This window comes from Microcaecilia unicolor, chromosome 7 (genome assembly GCF_901765095.1).
Source record: "Microcaecilia unicolor chromosome 7, aMicUni1.1, whole genome shotgun sequence".
Lineage (NCBI taxonomy): Eukaryota > Metazoa > Chordata > Amphibia > Gymnophiona > Siphonopidae > Microcaecilia > Microcaecilia unicolor.
Window position 1 is genome coordinate 129,101,420 of NC_044037.1, and position 21,440 is coordinate 129,122,859.

At 42.1% G+C, this 21,440-nt stretch overlaps 1 protein-coding gene across 1 annotated transcript in view; it reads left to right on the plus strand.

Annotated features, from left to right (window-relative positions):
* COL6A1 (collagen type VI alpha 1 chain) overlaps window positions 1–21,440 on the plus strand; it is a 422,434-nt gene that overhangs the window by 131,583 nt on the left and 269,411 nt on the right. Inside the window, 2 exon segments of the mRNA XM_030210386.1 lie at window positions 1,510–1,563; window positions 8,843–8,905. Coding sequence (XP_030066246.1) covers window positions 1,510–1,563; window positions 8,843–8,905 — 117 coding nt within the window.

Genomic DNA, 21,440 nt, shown 5'->3' on the forward strand with positions numbered 1-21,440 from the left:
ACAGCATCTGATACCAATACAAAGCCAGCGGGATACCAATACTGAGGCTGGCCAGCGGGAGAGAGGAAGGATAGAATTTTGCTAGGGGTTATTCCTACTGCAGCAAATCAAGGATTTAGGCATGCTGCACTAGTTGAAACGCACTGACTTATTGTATATACTTGATCACTGCATAACCATGCATATTGTGGCATTGCGTAGGGGTGTGGCTCAGTACAGGTTGCTTGGTTGGACTGCTTCACCCACTCTAACAACAACAAAACACAAATCCAGCTCCCACACCGGTCTCAGTTTGTCAGGTGTCTAAGCAGCTTGCAAAAATCACACAGTCCAAACAAACATAAAAATTCTTCCAAATCCTGGTAGAAAGTATAATAAAGTTCCACAGTTCTATGGCCAGGAATATAGTCTGAGGATGGATAAAATTCAGTCATTGTGTCCTTTTTCCCCTCTCCTGTCTTAACAGTGTCTCATAGTCCTGTTTTTGCAGTAACAATTCAAAGAAAACAAGTCCTTGCTTAACAAAACTTGTGCCTGCAGCCTATCACCCATTTGCCAGGATTTTCACTCTGGGTATCTGGCAGCCACTCACTGGGCTGTCTGTTAAATTGTAACCAACTGAAATTCAAAGTTACAGTTCAAGTTGAAACTCACTGTTTTGTGACCTCCATCAGCTCCTCGGGGCATAGCCTCCATTCCTCCACCACTTCCATGCTTTCTTCTAACTGCTCAGGAGTAGTGCTAATAGCCTGCCTTTCTTCTTCCCTGAAGGATTTTTCCAGGGTGTAGTGAGCCGGCCCACCCTCTTCTAGCCTTTCTTTGGCTCTAATGTATACTGATTGGTAACCCAGGGAAAATGTGCCTCCTTCTCTTGCTTGCAGACTGACACCCTTGGGGGAGTTACCAAGAGTTGCAAACCATTCCCTCCTTGGGGCCAGGCCAGATCAGATCTTCCTTATTCCCCTGGATTTCAGCCTGGTCCTGAGATAGCCTAGAATGTTCTTTGCCCAGGAAATGCTTTGTCCCCTGAGATCTCGCTTTCTGACCACTGCAATATATACTACATATTTTATACTATAGTGTGGTCACTTCTTAGCTATGTAAATATGTGACTGTGTCATATAATAAAGTGGACTCTTTCATGAAGTATAGATATATAACCATGTCTTACATAATTCACCCACTTCCTGGCAATGGTGTGGGAATCTATATTACAGTAAAACTGTATTATTTATTTATTTGTTACATTTCTATCCCACATTTTCCCACCTATTTGCAGGCTCAGTGTGGCTTACATAGTACCGTAGTGTCGTTTGCCAGTTCTGGAATGAACAAATACAGGTGTTATTGTAGTAGAATAGGTTCATGTAAGGTAGGTATATAATGGAACTTAGGAAGGAAGAGGGAAATTGGGGTGTGTCCATTACGACTTTTGGTTTTGTTGTGTTGCAGGTGCTCAGGCTTTTTATAAAAGGAATATTAATTTTTTTATATCATGTTTTCTAATAGGGTGAAGTTGGATTTGAAGGATTACCGGGTTGTAAGGGATCTCCAGGAATAGATGTAAGTAATTGTATATAACAATGTGTATTTCATTCAAACGAGAACTGATGAAGGTTGCTGAATCGACTTGCTATGAGAAGAAATAGCTTCTTATTGTAATAAGAAGCAATTAGGGTACATATCCTCAACATTTCAAATGTTTGCTGAGTCAAACTGTGGTAAAATGAATCAATTCAATTTTGAAATATATATTATTGTTTCAATTCAAGCTTTTTGTATATATAAAGAGAGAATAAGGATTGCCTTATTTGATAAGCTGCCCCTGGCAGTAAGTTGGGATGCAGGGGGGTCAGGTTGAGTCAGGGGTCTACTAGACTGCTAGGGTGTTTTTATGTCAGGGCAGGTCAGGTTGGGGGAATCTACTAGATTACTAAAGTTTATTAAAATGCAGGGGTAGAGATATTGGGTCGAGGCTGGTGGTTCACTAAACCACCAGGTTTTTTTTTTTAAATGTCGGGGCAGGTCAGGGGACTGCTCAGTACCACGGCAACTAAGCCTTCAATGCTGCCTCAGATCTGGTGGTAAATTTCTTGTGTTCTGTTCACCTTAAATTATCCCATGTACTTCTCTCATTGCCCTAGAATGACTAATAGCCTCATTAATTTAGTAACATAGTAACATAGTAGATGACGGCAGAAAAAGACCTGCATGGTCCATCCAGTCTGCCCAAGAAGATAAATTCATATGTGCTACTTTTTTATTTGTACTGTCCTCTTCAGGGCACAGACTGTATAAGTCTGGCCAGCCCTATCCCCGCCTCCCAACCACCAACCCCGCCTCCCACCACCAGCTCTGGCACAGACTGTATAAGTCTGCCCAGCACTATCCTCGCCTCCCAACTACCAGTCCCGCCTCCCACCACCAGCTCTTGCACAGACCGTATAAGTCTGCCCAGCACTATCCCTGCCTCCCACCACCGGCTCTGGCACAGACCGTATAAGTCTGCCCAGCACTAGCCCTGCCTCCCAACCACCAGCTCTGCCACCCATTCTAGGCTAAGCTCCTGAGGATCCCTTCCTTCTGCACAGGATTCCTTTATGTTTATCCCACACATGTTTGAATTCCGTTACTGTTTTCATCTCCACCACCTCCCGCGGGAGGGCATTCCAAGCATCCACCACCCTCTCCGTGAAAAAATACTTCCTGACATTCTTCTTGAGTCTGCCCTCCTTCAATCAATATGTTGTGCATAGCATCGCAATCACAAATTAATTACAGCGCTGAATTCCTTTCTGCTTCATGCGCCCAGTAAAGTGCATACAGACTGCTTGTTAACTGAGTGCTTCTGTCCTTAACAGCTTTCTGCATCACACCTAATTTAGGGGGTCTTTTACTAAGGTGCGCTAGTGCTTTTAGCTGAACTCAGCGTTTAGCGCCAATTGATTTTTAGTGCGAGCTAAAAATGCTAGCACACCTTAGTAAAAGACCCCCTTATTGAAGCATGAGCTTTTGGGAGAAGAGGATTAGCCTAATGATTAGAATATCAGGCTGGGAACCAGAAGGCCCAGGTTCAAAAAGCAGCTCCTTTTGGACCGGGGCAAGTAACTTAACCCTCCATGCCTTGAGAGAAGGTAATGGCAAATCAGTCATGTATCATGCCAAGAAAACCATAAAGTGTGTGTGTGTTGGGGGGGGGGGGGGGGGAGTGGGGAAGAGGGTATTCCTCATTGTGTAGTCACCAGTGGTCAACTCTGACTCAAGGGCAGCTCTGGATCTGAATGTGCTTTCAAGAACCAGAGTCCAATCCATTAGATGCATGAAGTGAAGTTCAGGACATGGGTTCACATAAGGAAGATGCAATACTGGAAAGTGCAAGGCAGGATGTGGAAAGGGAAAGAAAATAGTTGCATAGCTCAGTTAACTGGCAGCTGTGGTAAAAGTGAGAGAACAAAGAGCAAATCTCAGAGTAGTTGTTCATTCACACCTGTAATGTGCCATGAATCCATTCTCTGTTCAGGCCTAGGATGAAGGTGTTTTTGATGAGTTTTCCAGTTCAACAGTTTCATGCTGGAGTGTTTTCTTTACATGTACCCATGTCCTGATCTTCACTTCATGCATCTGCATCTGAGGTTCATGCCTCAATAAATTAGTTGGTATATAACAGGGGTGTTCAACCTCAGTCCTCACCAGGTTGAGTGTGCATGAGATCTGTTTACATACAATGGAGGCAGGGCATGCAAATAGATCTCATGCACATTCATTGAGGAAATCCTGAAAACCTGACTGGATTGTGGCCCTCGAGGTCCGAGATTGAACAACCCTGGTTTATAAGGTGCCACCTGCCTATGTCAGTTTTGTTACGCCAGACTATCATAGCTAACCTTTTTAAAGGCTTTATTGAGATAATTTAAAAAACCTAGTGCTTCTCCACTTGAAATAAATGGCTCTCTTCATCTTATATTAAGTTACATTTTGGCAACACATAGAATATTAAGATGCTCATTTTCAAAGCACTTAGACTTACAAAGTTACATAGAAACCTATGGAACTGTAAGGGTAAGTGATTTGAAAATGTGCCTCTATGTGCTTTGAAAATGAGCCCCATAGTAATCTATGTAACTTTGTAAGTCTATGTGCTTTGAAAATGAGTCTCTAAATCTTTCAGAGAAAGAGAAAATAGTAGTAGTAGTAGAAAACTACTGCTATTGCTCAACTACTGGGACACAGATATATGCCGTTTTTGTTACAGTATTCAGTATGTCTTATGTAACTCTGTTGCTTAGGGGTCCTTTTACAAAGGCATGCTAATGTTTCTAGCATGTGCTAAACACTAGAGACACCCATAGGAATATATGGGGGTCTCTAATGTTTAGCATGCTAAAACTTAGTGCACACTAAAAACGCTAGCATGCTTTTGTAAAAGACCCCCCTAAGTTTCCCCATGTACAGGAGAAGACAAAGATGAAATCAAATAGACAATTCTGCATATTGCACAAGAGAGACACTTTCAAAAGAAACTTTCTTCCAGTTTTGGGGTGAATTAAATAAGTAGTTTCCATAAATTAATGATGCACACTACAATGCATACATTTATGATAACCCAAGTGATGTACTCCCCTGATAGCCCTGCCAGACAGACTGGATAGACTATTTTGATCTTTATTTGCTGTCATCCGCTATGTCACTGTTATATATTATTTACAGAAAATATGGAAGATAAATATAAAATCAAAACAGTTTAGCAAACAAAGGTGGTTTATTAAATTCAAGATGTTATTATAAACCTGCCAATGTTTCTAACAATCTCTATACTCCAGTAAGATTTTTTTTGAATAGGACAGAATACAAATCAACCAGTTGTGAAAAACATGTTTGTTTGTTTTTTTAATTTAAAAGAAGCTCTCGATTACTGGCAAGAGCCTTCTATAAGCTTGTGAATAACTTTGTGGGGTTAAACTTCTACATGAGAACATTGAATCATATATATAGGGATTATAATTTAAGTTTGTCCACTGAGGAAAAAACGGCTTAAGCTAAAGAAAATGACTTTGAATCTTTTCTTTCATTTTAATTATATGACAACTATAATATTATAGGAATGTATTACAAAACAATAGGTTGCCTTCTATCTTAATAGTAATGTTCTGAAAGAATATCTGTTGAGACTCAAGAGCTAGATTCTATATATGGTGCCAAAAAAATCAGCACCAAATAAAGTTCTGTTCCATAAGCCATGCTTAAAGTTAGGCACAGTTTATAGCATAGCACTTATTCCTGGAAATCTTGCCAAACTTTGGGCATGGCCATTTGCACCAACTGAAATATGGTGCAAATGTACACACCTACATTAGGTGCATATCCCTGTTATTCTATAACAATGTACATTAATTGTAGGAATGACTACATTATGACCATGACTCTCATATTTCCATGCCCCCTTTTTCAGATCGCATGTTAGCATATCTGGGTTTAAAAAAGGTTTAGACAAGTTCCTGGAGGAAATGTCCATAGTCTGTTATTGAGATAGACGGGGAAGCCACTGCTTGCCCTGAGATTGGTAGTATGGAATGTTTCTACTATTTGGGTTTCTGATAGGTACTTGTGACCTGGATTGGCCACTGTTGGAAGCAGGATACTGGGCTAGATAGACCATTGGTCTGACCCAGTATGGCTATTATGTTCTTAAATGCCAATTGAATCTAATTAGTGCCAATAATTGCATGTTTAAAAGCCAATTATTGGCACTAATTAGCTTGTTATTCAGTTAAGTTGCACGCACAAATTGGGCATATGCCCAAATATGCATGCACAAATTTTAGCAACTGGTATAGAATTAGGGGCAAGTGTATATGAGAAACATATATGTGGATCACAAGCATTCAAAATCTGAAAAAAAAAAAACCTCATAACGGTATCTAATTTTGTAAATCTTTTTAGAATGCCATATTGACAAATTATTTGATTCAACTATATGCCAGTACACTGTCAGTGCTATTTGTCTCCCATCTGATGATCTATACATTCCAGTTCTCCCATCTTGGGGGGGGGGGGGGGGGGGGGGAATTCACTCACAGGCAATATATACCACTCATATCCAGAAAACACTGATTGTATGCAATGTGTAATTAATAACTGTTGTAGGCTAATATTGTCTGAATAACTGGATTTCAAAATACCTGAAGATTCTGGTACTACTATAAGGTTAGAATGAAAAAAATACCTACTTGTTTTCTTTTCATATTCATCAGACTTCTGAAATGATTCTGATAGATATTTCAGGGGTAATATTTAGCTCATAGCAGTAAGAGGCTTGCAAACCGCTTCCAGCCACAGGCTGAACTAACCCCAGATAATCAATACCAGGGCACGTGTGGCTCCTGGCATTGAATATCCAGGTATGTCTGCTGACCTGGAGGCTTATGGGGCAACAGCCGATATTCAAACCAGTGCCTAATTAACTGAGCATGTAAAGTTAGGACAGCTGTTTTGCTGTCCTAACTTTATGTGCTTACCTAGCCAGCTGTCCTAACTTTATGTGCTTACTTAGCCAGTTAGCAGACTGAATATCGCTGTTAGATGGCTAAGTTGGCACTCTGACCTCATCCCGCCCCTAACCTAGCCAGTTAGGGGATGACCAGTTAGCAGTGATATTCAGCGGCATTACCAGTGCTGCTGAATATTGGTGACCAGCTAGCTCAGCCAAGTTTAACTGGGCAGCAGCCTCTCCTGCTGGTTCTTTTAATATTGATCCCTTCATAACACAGATGCACCTGCTTGTCTTCTCTCACTGTGATTTAAAGGGCAATTCTATAAACGAGGTGCTAATGTTTATATGCATGTTATCTCCCTAACTCTATAATCATGCATGCACAATTTCACACTTAGCTCTCAAAATTGCACATGTAGATTGTAGATCAATGGCACATGCATGTAACTGCGAGAGGGGCATGGATATGGGAGGGGCATGAGTGTGACAGGGTGTGCCAAGCACTTATGTGCTAACCTTTTTGAATACTGTCAGTTACATATATAATTGATCAATTATATGATAGCATTTAGGCATGAGTTGTCAGGACGTCCTTCTGCACTTGCACAGCTCCTCCACCTCCATGCTCCTTCTTTCCTGGCACCCAACACCACTCTCTCTGGTATCCCATCCTGCAAATAGCACCTCATGGACCAGGAAATAACCTAAGGCTCCACCACCTTCTTAACTCATTTATTTCTTATCCAGTCCAACAAAGCTTCTCTCTCAGCTTGCCTAGGCAGGCTTTTAATATAGTTCAATTCAAGACAGCTTAGTTGCAGTTCTATTTTGCAAAGCTTCCCATACAGTTCAGTTCAATTAAGCTTAGCTGCAGTTCACTTTGGCAAAGCTCCTCACACAGTTCAGTTCAATTAAGCTTTATTGCAATTCCCCTCAGCAAAGCTCCTCACACAGTTCATCTAGCAATCAGGTCCAAGTCAAATCCTCGCTCTTAGACCTAATGACCCACCTCCCTCATTTGTCAGCATCAAAACTTCCTGACATCCACCCACTGGGTCACTGCTTGAAGACTGTTGTCATCTCTCTCTCTCTCTCTTTCTCTCTTTCCACCAGTCAGTCTCCCATGTCAGAGCCCTCAGCAGACACCTCCATCTCTTCCTCTCTCTCTCTCCCTCTTCTGCCATTCCCAATTCCATTCTCTCCACTTCCATTCGATCTAGGGACTCCTCCCCTCCCACATCTGATTCCATTTCCCAATCACCTCTAGTCTCCTCCCTCTCTTGTATGTCATCCTCTCCCTGCTGCACTGCTTTCTGGACTTTGTAGTTTCTTTGCTCCAGATTTCTCTGATGCTGCACTGCCTTCTGGGCTTTGCAGTTTCTTTGCTCCGGATTTCTCTGATGCTGCACTGCCTTCTGGGCTTTGTAGTTTCTTTGCTCCTCCCAGAGTATTTCCACTAGACTTTGCTATGGCATAAGTATTTGTGCCTAAACATGAGCATGTAAATGCCAACTTATACTAGTATTCTATAATGACAATTACTTGCATAATTGCCGATATAGAATTTGTGCTTAATGTGCATCATCTTACTGCCTAACTTTAGCCATCTTTTATAAAATTGTCTCCTATATGTGCGTATATATTAATAGTCCACCTTAGTGATATTTAGTAAATACGCATCTATCATGCATAGCGTGTATTTTCAAGGGGCGCATACATGTGGGCGGAGCATGAACAAAACATAGGCGGGGCTCACACTTACACATATAATTTACAGAATACTGTAAGTTATGCGTGTTGTTTCCAAATTTAAGAGTTTACATTTACATTAGCTCTATGGCTGATGTAATTGTGCATGCCTAGATATTAGGCACTCCAATACTGGGTTATGCTAGTATTCTATAAAGAAATCTAGGTAACTTGTTTTTGTTAAAGAATAAACTCCTAGTACACTGCCTCGGGGTGCCTAAATAGAGGCACACAGTTATAGAATTACCCTTTTAAGGCAAACTTACTTGATCCAAGAGAGGGGTCCAAGCAATGCTGTAATGCCAGAAGAAATTTGTCTTCCTGTGGCCATCAGTTTTCCAGCCTGATAAATATTGAAGCCAAGAATTGGTCTCCTGTGGATTCTCACATGCACCTGAACCACAGGATCATTCTCAAAATGTCTTCTTTAAAGACTGTTAAAAAAAATACTTTCAGGACAGTTCCCACAGATTTCTGTACAAAATTCAGTCACACAGGTTTTATTCCCAGAGAAGTAAAAATGTTAAGAGGTATGAAACTGTTCGTGATAATGTTAGTGTCTGAGTTCTTGCATATATTTATTTTGATGTGTTTTTTAACTAGGGAGAGGAGGGACCTTTTGGACCAAAAGGAGATCCTGGTTCTTATGGGTCAAAGGGACAAAAGGTAAGAGACCACACTGTACATTTCTATATATATATAAAGTAAAAACTGAAAAACCAACATAAATTGAACTACTAAATTGCAGTTTTATTAAAGGACTGCCGCTTGAAGAAAATTACATATATGTGAGAATTCTTGAAACTTTGTAAGTTCTATGTGAACAAATTAAAAAGAATTCTAGGGAAGAATATACTGGACAAATTTGAAAAATCCTAAAATCAAAACTAAATGGAGGCCTGGACCTCATGGAAAATGGGCAAAAACCTTCAAACTCAAACTGAACAGAGACAAAATCAAATTCCTGGTCCTATCTAGCCCCCACAACTCTACATCTTACCAAAACTTCACAATCAACCAGCAGACATACCAAATCATATAGTAACATAGTAGATGACGGCAGAAAAAGACCTGCATGGTCCATCCAGTCTGCCCAACAAGATAAACTCATGTGTGCTACTTTTTGTGTATACCTTACCTTGATTTGTACTTGTCCTTTTCAGGGCACAGACCGTATAAGTCTGCCCAGCACTATCCCCGCCTCCCACCACCGGTTCTGGCACAGACCGTATAAGTCTGCCCAGCACCATCCCCACCTCCCGCCACCGGCTCTGGCATAGACCGTACAAGTCTGCCCAGCATCATCCCCGCCTCCCGCCACCGGCTCTGCCACACAATCTCGGCTAAGCTTCTTAGGATCCATTCCTTCTGAACAGGATTCCTTTGTTTATCACACGCATGTTTGAATTCCGTTACCGTTTTCATTTCCACCACCTCCCGTGGGAGGGCATTCCAAGCATCCACTACTCTCTATGTGAAAAAATACTTCCTGACATTTTTCTTGAGTCTGCCCCCCTTCAATCTCATTTCATGTCCTCTCGTTCTACCGCCTTCGCATCTCCGGAAAAGGTTCGTTTCATATCTAAAAATACTGGGACTCTAACACTGGATGATCAAATATCAGTTCACAAAATTGACCCTAGACACTCATTCAGGATACTAGTTCAATCAACGATACTATCACAATTAGATTACTGCAATGCAGCTGTTGTGTTTGGTCGTAAGCCCTTGGACTTAGGCCGAGGCCTAGGACAGACCTAGGCCAAGGCCTAAGGCAGACTGAGCCCACGCAAGTACACAGACTAAAGGCTAAAAAGCCCAGCATGCTCAGGGAGACCAGAGAGCACCTCCAGAAAGGAAAGATAGAACACTCATACGCCGCAAGGCCGAACTGAAACCCACACATAACAGAGTCCAAGCGTACGGGCCACAAGGCTGAATTGGAATCCAAACAAACAAGAAGGAAAGGAGAAAGGAACAGAAAGTCCCAGAAGGGAATACTAACTAGGCCACGCACACTGTGCAAAACACAGTCACCAATGAAAGGTCACAAGATCAAACACACAGGTACAAACAATACCAACAAGAGCAAATAGAAGGTAAAAGGGAAACCATACAGAGAGGCAGCTCAGGGCTGTGCCACACAGCTAAGCGGAAGAGCAGCCCAAACAGGAATCAAACTACCGATTCAGCAAGTAAAGGGTAAAAGGGAAACCACACAGAGAGGCAGCTCAGGGTTGTGCCACACACCCTAAACGAAAGAGCTAAAGGAGAGCTATTCACACAGGTTCAAACAAACCACACACACAGGGTTAAAGGGAAGCCTCACAGAGAAGTAGCTCAGGGTTGTGCCACACACCCTAAATGGAAGAGCTAACAGGAGAGCAATTCACACAGGTTCAAACAAGAACCACACACACACAAAGGATTAAAGGGAAGCCTCACAGAGAAAGCTCCCACAGCCTCAAACAGGAAGTAAAGGGTTAAATATTAACCACACAGAGAAAGAACTCACACTGAGAGAATTAATGCTAGAGTGTCTTGTGCAAGCAGAGGTAGGCTGAAATAGGGTTTGGCATCTGACATCATCTGCCTCAGACGTCAGCCCAATCCCTGACATAGCAAATCAGGACTGTCGCTACCATGCTTGTTCCAGCAGGATCATAACAGCGGCATATGTGGGGTGCAAGAAAAGCACACTGAAATCCCTACAAACAGTCCAAAATACAGCAGCAAGACTGATCTTCAAGAAATCAAAATACAAGAGCAACCCACTGCTTGAAAAATTGCACTGGCTACCAATCAAAGTGGGTACCCTAATCTTCAAACTACTATTTGGAATGGCACCTGAATATATGATGGGCATGATCGAGCTATCTCTAAGAAATGCAAGCTTAGAAACCAGGAACTACCTACTTCTACATCACAGCAGGATTTAGCTACCTGAGTTCCAAATGGAGGAACTCAATACCAAAACCAATAAGAAGCATCTCAAATCTCCTCCAGTTCAGGAAAAAAATTAAAACCTATCTCTTCAAAAAATTCTACTAATAACTGCAAGACCACCTTCACCTTTTTGCTTCAAATTGACCCCTCAAAACAAATGAACAATTAACTCCAAAACAAGCAAATGATGACCAAAGCTAAACTACATCTTCCTCGTCAGTTCTATCTATTCATAAACTCTTGAATAAATCACACGAACTATAGATGTTAGGTCAGGTTAGTACATAAGTACATAAGTAATGCCATACTGGGAAAAGACCAAGGGTCCATCGAGCCCAGCATCCTGTCCACGACAGCGGCCAATCCAGGCCAAGGGCACCGGGCAATCTTCCCAAACGTACAAACATTCTATACATGTTATTCCTGGAATTTTGGAGTTTTCCAAGTCCGTTTAGTAGCGGTTTATGGACTTGTCCTTTAGGAAACCGTCCAACCCCTTTTTAAACTCTGCTAAGCTAACCGCCTTCACCACTTTCTCCGGCAACGAATTCCAGAGTTTAATTACACGTTGGGTGAAGAAACATTTTCTCCGATTTGATTTAAATTTACTACACTGTAGTTTCATCGCATGCCCCCTAGTCCTAGTATTTTTGGAAAGCGTGAACAGAAGCTTCACATCCACCTGTTCCACTCCACTCATTATTTTATATACCTCTATCATGTCTCCCCTCAGCCGTCTCTTCTCCAAGCTGTATAGCCCTAGCCTCTTTAGTCTTTCTTCATAGGGAAGTTGTCCCATCCCCGCTATCATTTTAGTCGCCCTTCGCTGCACCTTTTCCAATTCTACTATATCTTTCTTGAGATGCGGCGACCAGAATTGAACACAATACTCAAGGTGCGGTCGCACCATGGAGCGATACAACGGCATTATAACATCCTCACACCTGTTTTCCATACCTTTCCTGATAATACCCAATATTCTATTCGCTTTCTTAGCCGCAGCAGCACACTGAGCAGAAGGTTTCAGTGTGTTATCGACGACGACACCCAGATCCCTTTCTTGGTCCGTAACTCCTAACGTGGAACCTTGCATGACGTAGCTATAATTCGGGTTCTTGTTTCCCACATGCATCACCTTGCACTTGCTCACATTAAACATCATCTGCCATTTAGCCGCCCAGTCTCCCAGTCTCGTAAGGTCCTCTTGTAATTTTTCATAATCCTGTCGCGATTTAACGACTTTGAATAACTTTGTGTCATCAGCAAATTTAATTACCTCGCTAGTTACTCCCATCTCTAAATCATTTATAAATATATTAAAAAGCAGCGGTCCTAGCACGGACCCCTGAGGAACCCCACTAACTACCCTTCTCCATTGTGAATACTGCCCATTTAACCCCACTCTCTGTTTCCTATTCTTCAACCAGTTTTTAATCCACAATAGGACATTTCCTCCTATCCCATGACCCTCCAATTTTCTCTGTAGCCTTTCATGAGGTACCTTGTCAAACGCCTTTTGAAAATCCAGATACACAATATCAACCGACTCCCCTTTGTCCACATGTTTGTTCACTCCTTCAAAGAATTGAAGTAAATTGGTCAGGCAAGATTTCCCCACACAAAAGGTTCTCAGGTTCAGAGCCCGTGGGGCCGGGCTCTGGAGCAAACGTGAGCCCTTGGGCTGCTGACGAGGAGCGACACAGCAGGCAAAACCCACCAACCAATGCTGGGCAAGCACACCGGCACCGGCAGGGACTGCAGGCACGCCCAGCGAGCCAGAACACACGGACTGGAATCCCCCGGACTGAAGGACACAGGACTAGAACACTGGACTGGAATCCCCCGGACTGGAGGACACAGGACTGGAACACTGGACTGGAACACACCGGACCAGAACACATAGGACTTACCAGATACCGGATGACACAGGGACCAGAACTAGAACAAGCTGCAAACAGCAGTACTCCTAAATCCTAAACTGACATAAGTGCTCCCAAGCCCTAACCAACTGAAGAACTCCAAACAGAAGCCAACAAAAGTGTTCCTAACAATAAACCAACAAAAGGACTTCCTAAGCCCTATACTAACAGAAGTGCTACCAATAGCACCACTAGGAAAAGAAGGGGAGCCACAGGGAAAGAGCAGGGAACCTAAACACATAAACTAGCACAGGTGCTCCTAAGCACCAAGCACAACAGCTCTACAACCCTAAACTAACTACGGTGCTCCTAAGCACCAAACTACCAGCAGAGCTCCTAGCACTAAAAGGGAAGACAGGGGAGCCAAAAGGGAAAAAACAGGGAAGCTAAACACAGAAGACAGCAGTGCTTCCAAAGCACTAAACACAACAGAGCTTCCAAAGCCCCAAACACAGAAGTGCTTCTAAAGCACCAAACCCAGAAGTGCTTCTAAAGCACCAAACACAGAAGTGCTACTAAAGCACCAATCACAGTAGTGCTTCCAAAGCACCAAAAGGGAAAGCAGGGGAGCCACAAGGGAAAAGCAGGGAAGCTAACACAGATCAAAAGTGCACACTGCACTACCAGTAACCTGGACCTAAAGCAAACGACTAAGCAAACGTTGCAAAGGCCCTGAAGGGAAGAACACCACTTCCCTATCAAGGCCCTGCCTGCTGATGTCACCACTGCTAGACACAGGCAGGCAGCATACTGAAACAGAGCTAGAGCTAACTCAGGCTTAACCCCCACAGCTGCAGTATAGCAGAGCAATTAGAGCCATGCTGGAAGCAACCAGCACACAGAGGCAGCTAGCTCAGGTAGCACACACAGCTGCAGTATAGTAAAGCAATTAGGGACATGCTGCTGGAAGCAGCCAGCACAGAGAGACAGAGCTAGGTCAGAAAGGACAGACTGAAGAAACAGAAGCCAGCTAAGAAGCTGACCACCAGAAATAAGGTAAGTTTGAGAGGGGTTCTGACCACAATCATGACATGTTATAACTCATGAATAAGCACACGAACTTATAGATGTCCTCCTACACTGCAAAGCATGATTGTAACTCCACCAAACTGTGAACCAAAACTTGTTTTTGGATACTAGTGGGATACAAGAATGCATAAAAAAATAACTAAAAAACAAATAATTAAAGTAATGAATACTTGGGCTGTACCCATACTGAGGTACATTGCTGGTTTTAGTAAATTCGACACGTGGAGGGGCATAATTGAATGGGGCGCCCAGGTTTTCCTGAGGGCGTCCTTGCAGGACATCCCCGCGAAGGAGCGGGGAAACCCGTATTATCGAAACAAGGTGGGCGTCCATCTTTCGTTTCGATAATACGGTCGGGGACGCCCAAATCTCAACATTTAGGTCGATCTTAGAGATGGTCGATCTAAATGTTAAGATGGTCGACCTTAGAGATGGTTGTCCACGGTTTTTGGCCATAATGGAAACTGAGGACGCCCATCTAAAAAAAACGACTAAATCCAACTCATTTGGCCGTGGGAGGAGCCAGCATTCATAGTGCACTGGTCCAACTGACATGTCAGGACACCAACCGGGCACCCTAGGTGGCACTGCAGTGGACTAACTGATGCACTAACTGAACGGAAAAAGCCCTTCCCTTACAGATCCCTTAGCGATTCGGAAAGGAATGGGCATGCATGAAGGAAATCGCATGCAAATGAGCTGCTCACTGTTAGCTCATTTGCACACGATTTCCTTATGCGTGGCTGCTCTGCGCATTCCAAAAATGGCTTCATACATGCAGACAAGTTGCATGTATAATAGCCGTCTACAACTTTAAATAAATTGCCATCTACAACCTTAGAAAAATACAAGTCTAGGTGAAAATGTCCAAGTGCTTGTCAGGGATGTCTTTTTTTTTTTTTTTTTTTTTTTAGAGTATGGGTGAAGGATGTCCTTCGCTATGCCTCTATCCCTGCATCGGCAGTTGAGGACGTCCTTTGCTATGCCTCTGTCCCTGCAATGGCAGTTGAGGACGTCCTTTGCTATGCCCTGTCCCTGCGATGACAGTTGAGAACGTCCAACATGTGGATGTTTCTGTGAGAAGGACGTCCAAGCCTGCTATGCCTCCGACACCCCCTTTATTTATTTGGATTTTGGATCGCAAGTAGCAGCAGTGGGATTTGAACCAGCCACTCCCTTGAAATTTGGCCGTGTGTGTGTGTATCCCCAAAATGTTTGAAAGAAGGACATCCACACTTTCGCTATGCCTCTCCTGACACACACATACTTCCCCTCCCAGGGACCTGCATACTGCTGTGATGGACCTGAGTATGACATTTCAGGCTGGCAAAAAAAGTTTTTTAAAGTTGTTTTCTTCAGGGTGGGAGGGGGTTAGTCACCACTGGGGGAGTCAGGGGAGGTCATCCCCGATTCCCTCCGGTGGTCATCTGGTCAGTTGAAGGGGTGAACAAACATGTGGATAAAGGTGAGCTAGTTGATATTGTGTATCTGGATTTTCAGAAGGTGTTTGACAAAGTACCTCATGAAAGACTCCAGAGGAAATTGGAGAGTCATGGGATAGGCGGTAGTGTTCTATTGTGGATTAAAAACTGGTGAAAAGAAAACAGAGAGTAGGGTTAAATGGTCATTATTCTCAATGAAGAAGGGTAGTTAGTGGAGTTCCCCAGGGGTCTGTGCTGGGACCGCTGCTTTTTAACATATTTATAAATAACCTACAGATGGGAGTAACTAGTGAGGTAATTAAATTTGCTGATGACACAAAGTTATTCAAAGCCGTTAAATCGCGGGAGGATTGTGAAAAATTACAAGAGGAACTTACGAGTCTGGGAGACTGGGCGTCTAAATGGCAGATGACGTTTAATGTGAGCAAGTACAAAGTAATGCATGTGGGAAAGAGGAACCCGAATTATAGCTACGTCATGCAAGGTTCCATGTTAGGAGTCACCAGTGGTGTGCTGGAGCCGGCTTGCAAGAGCTGGTTGTTAAATTTTGCTCCGACTTGCGAGCCAGTTGTTACTATGTGCGAGCCGGCTCTCCTCCCTCCCTCCCTCTGGATCCGGTCCCTCACCTGAGTCGCCTTGTCCATCGAATTCTTCGGGGCAGGCAGTCTTGCCTGCCCGCTGCCGGTGCTGACCCTCCCTTGCTGCCGGTTTGCTCTTTAAAAATGGCTGCCGAGACTTCTGCTGAAGTCTTGGAGGCCGCCCTTGTAAGTCTCAGCGGCCATTTTGAATAGCGATCCGGCAGCGGGGGAGAGTCAGCGCCGGCAGCGGGCAGGCAAGACTGCCTGCCCCGAAGTATTCGATGAACAACTCGGGAGGGGGTGGATGGAGGGCAGGGGAGAGGAGGGGAGAGAGAAGAAATGCTGGACATGGATGGAGGGGAGGGAAGAGTGAGGAAGGAGATGAGATGAGGGAAAAGGAAGAGAGGAGAAAAACTGCACATGGATGAAGAAAATAGGCAGAAGCTGGATCCACTGGACAGTCAAGTCTGCGGAGGACCAAAAATGAAGAAGAAAGGAGGAAAGGAAAGAAATAAATGGAAAGGAAGCCCTGGAAACGGAGTTAAGAGGACAGATAGCAGCAGAATCGGATACTGGGCCAGCATGATCAGAAAAACAGTCACCAGACAACAAAGGTAGAAAAAAATCATTTTATTTTCATTATAGTATTTGGAATATGTTCACTTTGAGAATCAGGTGCTCAACATTAAAAGTTTATATTTATTTACTTACTTATGGCATTTTATTGCACATTAAACATGAATTAGATTGGAACCTGGGATCATTAAATTTTTTTTTTCCTGGAGTAATGCATTGCCACCCCTCCCCCCAAGCTCTCTCCCCGGCTATAGCCAGCTCTGCAATTTTGGGGGGGGGGGGTGGCGCAGAGGGGGACCATGGGGCGCAGAGGGGGACCATGGGGCACAGAGGGGGACCAGGGGGGTGCAGAGGGGGCCTGGGGAGATAGCCTGTTATTAAACATTTACCAGCACACCACTGGGAGTCACGGACCAAGAAAGGGATCTAGGTGTCGTCGTTGATGATACTTTGAAACCTTCTGCTCAGTATGCTGCTGCGGCTAAGAAAGCAAATAGAATGTTAGGTATTATTAGGAAAGGAATGGAAAACAAAAATGAGGATGTTATAATTCCTTTGTATCGCTCCATGGTGCGACCGCACCTCGAATACTGTGTTCAATTCTGGTCGCCGTATCTCAGAAAAGATATGGTGGAATTAGAAAAGGTGCAGAGAATGGCGACGAAAATGATAAAGGGGATGGGACAACTTCCCTATGATGAAAGGCTAAAGTGGCTAGGGCTCTTCAGCTTGGAGAAAAGGCGGCTGAGGGGAGATATGATAGAGGTCTATAAAATAATAAGTGGAGTTGAACGGGTAGATGTGAAGCGTCTGTTCACGCTTTCCAAAAATACTAGGATGAGGGGGCATGCGATGAATCTACAATGTAGTAAATTTAAAACGAATCGGAGAAACATTTTCTTCACTCAACGTGTAATTAAACTCTGGAATTCGTTGCCAGAGAATGTGGTCAAGGCGGCTAGCTTAGCGGAGTTTAAAAAAGGTTTGGACGGCTTCCTAAATAAACGGGGAAAATCCACTATTTCTGGGATAAGCAGTATAAAATGTTTTGTACTTTTTGGGATCTTGCCAGGTATTTGTGATCTGGATTGGCCACTGTTGGAAACAGGATGCTGGGCTTGATGGACCTTTTGTCTTTCCCAGTATGGCAATACTTATGTACTTATGTACTATTGTAATCAAACAAAATGTGGAATCAAGATACTCTGAATTACCATTTGAAAGTTTCCTGGAGTTAAAAACTCTTTTAAGCATCTAATAATTTTTAATTTTATATATCTCATTGTTAGAGTCTGATCTAAAATCACCCCTAGTGATTTAATCTTTTGAGTGAAATAAATCTGTACATCTGCAATTACACAAAATTTAGGAAAGGACAAAACTAGATGACTACTCAGAAGCATCACCTGGGTCTGGTTCATATTCAGTTTTAACCGATTGCTTCGCAACTATAGAGTTATTGAAAAAGTTTTAAAAATCAATTGCCTTTGAAAAGGGTCCTACTTAAAAAATAAACTGCACATCATCAGCATAGATGTCTCATGGATAAGAAAATTTGAAACCAATCATAGACAGTACCACCTATATACCAATCTCCTTTAATTGCTGTATCAAGATTGTATGGTCAATACTATCAAAGGCAACTGAAATATCTAATGATACAAATATAAAGCAAGTCTCTCTGTCAAATCCAGCATGAACAGTATCTAGTAAAGACATTAGTAGTATATCGGTATCATGCTCACTGCAAAACCTGAATGTTTGTTTTAAAAAATCAGTCAATTGATCGTAAATACATTTTTCTATCACTTTAGTCAAAAATGTCAAGTTAGAAATAGGTCTTTAGTTACAAATCAAACTCACATCTAAGGTAGGATTCTTTAACAAACATTTCATTGAAGCTTTTTTCAAAGAAGGAGGCATGATACCTTCCGACAGAGATTTGTTTACAATATAGTGTATGTCTGAGAAAGATACATTTTTAAAATTCCTTTTATAATGGAGAGGTGACTGCTGTCTAAAGGACAGCTAGAGTTCTTAATTCTCTTAAGGCGTGTCACAATCTGCTCTAAACTTTGTTGTTTAAAGGATATCCAATATGGATTTGGATCCGAAATAAAATGAAGTTCAGATGAAAATGAGAGTAATTGAAACTTATGATTTATATTTTGTACTTTTTCTACCAGGCCTAATGCCATATCCTGCAAAGAGATTTGTTTTACATTATTTTGATTAACTCTATCCATCCTTGTCAATTTAGTAACTGTGACAAAAAACTCTCTCAATTGAGAGGAAGATTCTTCAATACGCTTGTTATAGTATTCCTTTTTTGTTGAACATACTGCTGAACAATATTGTTTCTATACAAATTAAATGCCTCCAAGTTTGGCAAACTTGGGTATTTGCTCCATTCACGTTCATAGTTATGTAAGGGAACATTTTTTCATTCTCAGATCATAATTATACCAAGGAGCTCTATTATGTCATTTACTCACTGCCATCTCTTTTGAAGCTACAAGATGAGTCCATACTGGGCAAAGGTACTACTACTACTACTACTTAACATTTCTAGAGCGCTACTAGGGTTACGCAGCGCTGTACAATTTAACAAAGAGAGACAGTCCCTGCTCAAAGAGCTTACAATCTAATAGACAAGTGAACGGTCGGTCCGATAGGGGCAGTCAAAGGTACTAATATAGATCGCCGCCACAACCAGGATCTTTGGTCTGTTTAGATAAAGCTTCAACAGATATATTCTTAGAGCTAAAAGGATCTGGAAAGCTGGCAAACAAAACATTTTTTATTCACTTTGCATTATATATATTATCAGAAATTGTTTTTAGTTTAAATAGGCAATCAAGCAGTTATGTTCTAATTGGACAAGCAGAGAGGAAATGGATCATATCTCCTGTGTTGGTAAGATGTCAGGCTGTGAACCTGGTAAGCAACAAGTGAGAGGCTGAGATCTGCAGAACTCCAGTGGAAGGGGAATCATGGCAGATTACAAGCACAAAGAAGCAAATGGAATATTAAATAAAAGTTATTGTTGCAATCTAGTGAGGGAGGAGAATGACAATGTGGCCATGTTTCGCCTGAATAAGCTGTGTCAGGGGCAAACTGTTGATTCAAACATAAAAATCACAAAAATCAATTACATAGAACTAAAAGATAATAATATTAAAATTAAACATGCAGATATTACATGTGTATTAGGAAATGGAAATCATAAACTAATCAGAGACAAACAGCTGTGGTAGTGTCAGAATCACAAAACTCAAGCTGCAAGGTAATAGAGAAGTTGTATCATAAAATTGAATGTAAGGATAATATCATTAAAATCTATGAATCAACATAATAGGCATATTAAGAATAACACAAGCAAATAAAATACATCCAGATGTGGTGATTAGAATTGTGAAAGCACCTCTGCAACAGGAATACTAGCTTGCTGAACATACAAGCTTATATGCACCTTTTAAGGACAAAGGTAACAACAAACTAGGGGCTTACCTTACTAAAATCTTTGAATGGACTGCATTGCCTCAGGTATAAGTACCTGTATACAATATGTAAGCCGCATTGAGCCTGCCATGAGTGGGAAAGTGCGGGGTACAAATGTAACAAATATATATATATATATAAAATATCAAGCAGAAATTTTCATGAAGCACCATATGTGGCTGTGCTACATGAACTTTATCTTACCACCACATCACTTTGTATTTGTTCACCGGAGTCTGCAAACGCATCTCCGGAACTATGTAAGCCACATTGAGCCTGCAAATAGGTGGGAAAATGTGGGATACAAATGTAATAAATAAATAAATAAATAAATAAATGATTTTAACAAAGGACCAGTATGGTAACGTGAAAGAAAGTGGGCCCTGGAGTCAGGATAAACTGGAGCCAGACAGCGGGTGAAAGTGAACAAAATAATATTTACTTAAGGTATGGGTCCTGTTGAATTCACAGGTGGGAGAAGAAAAGTAACATAACACTGGTTCTTAGGTATAAAAATGTCCTTCCATGGCCTGTTCCTACAGGGCTATGTCATGCACTATGGTCTCTCAGCTCTGGTCTGGCTCCTAAGTACAGTCTTTAGCGATCAACATAGGCTGGCTGGCATCCAGTTGGGTCAAAGATATTGGGTTGCAAGGTTCCAAGTTGAACTTGGTCTACCTGAATCTATCAGAGTACCTGAATGTTATTCACCTTGAGCTACTACTGAAAAAGGTGTGCGCAAAATCTAAATAAATAAATAAATAAAAAATAAATAAATAAATAAATAAATAAATAAATAAATACCTGACTGTTGTGGTTGCATTTCACAGATACATGGTGGAGGCATATGCAGTCAAGCATCACTGCTTCCCTCTGGGACTCCTTAACCTAGCTGTGCTCTGAGCTTTTATACTTCCTGGACTATGCCCTCCTGGCTCCACTCCTCCTATGTCACTTCCCCCCCTAGGCAGGACTATGAGTCTTAAGGTGGTTCTGCCACTATAAGGCGTATCCTTAAGTGGAAGTGACAGCATCCTATTGATTCCCTCATATAGTGTTCTGATAGGCTCTATTCTCAGGGATTAGCAGGTAAATAACCAGAGTATAGAACATCACTATGAAGATTCAGAACTCTTAAACCAAAATCATCTTTAATGTACAATGAAACAAAGGAAATGACAAGTTACTTGTGTTGGACAAGAGTCTCTGC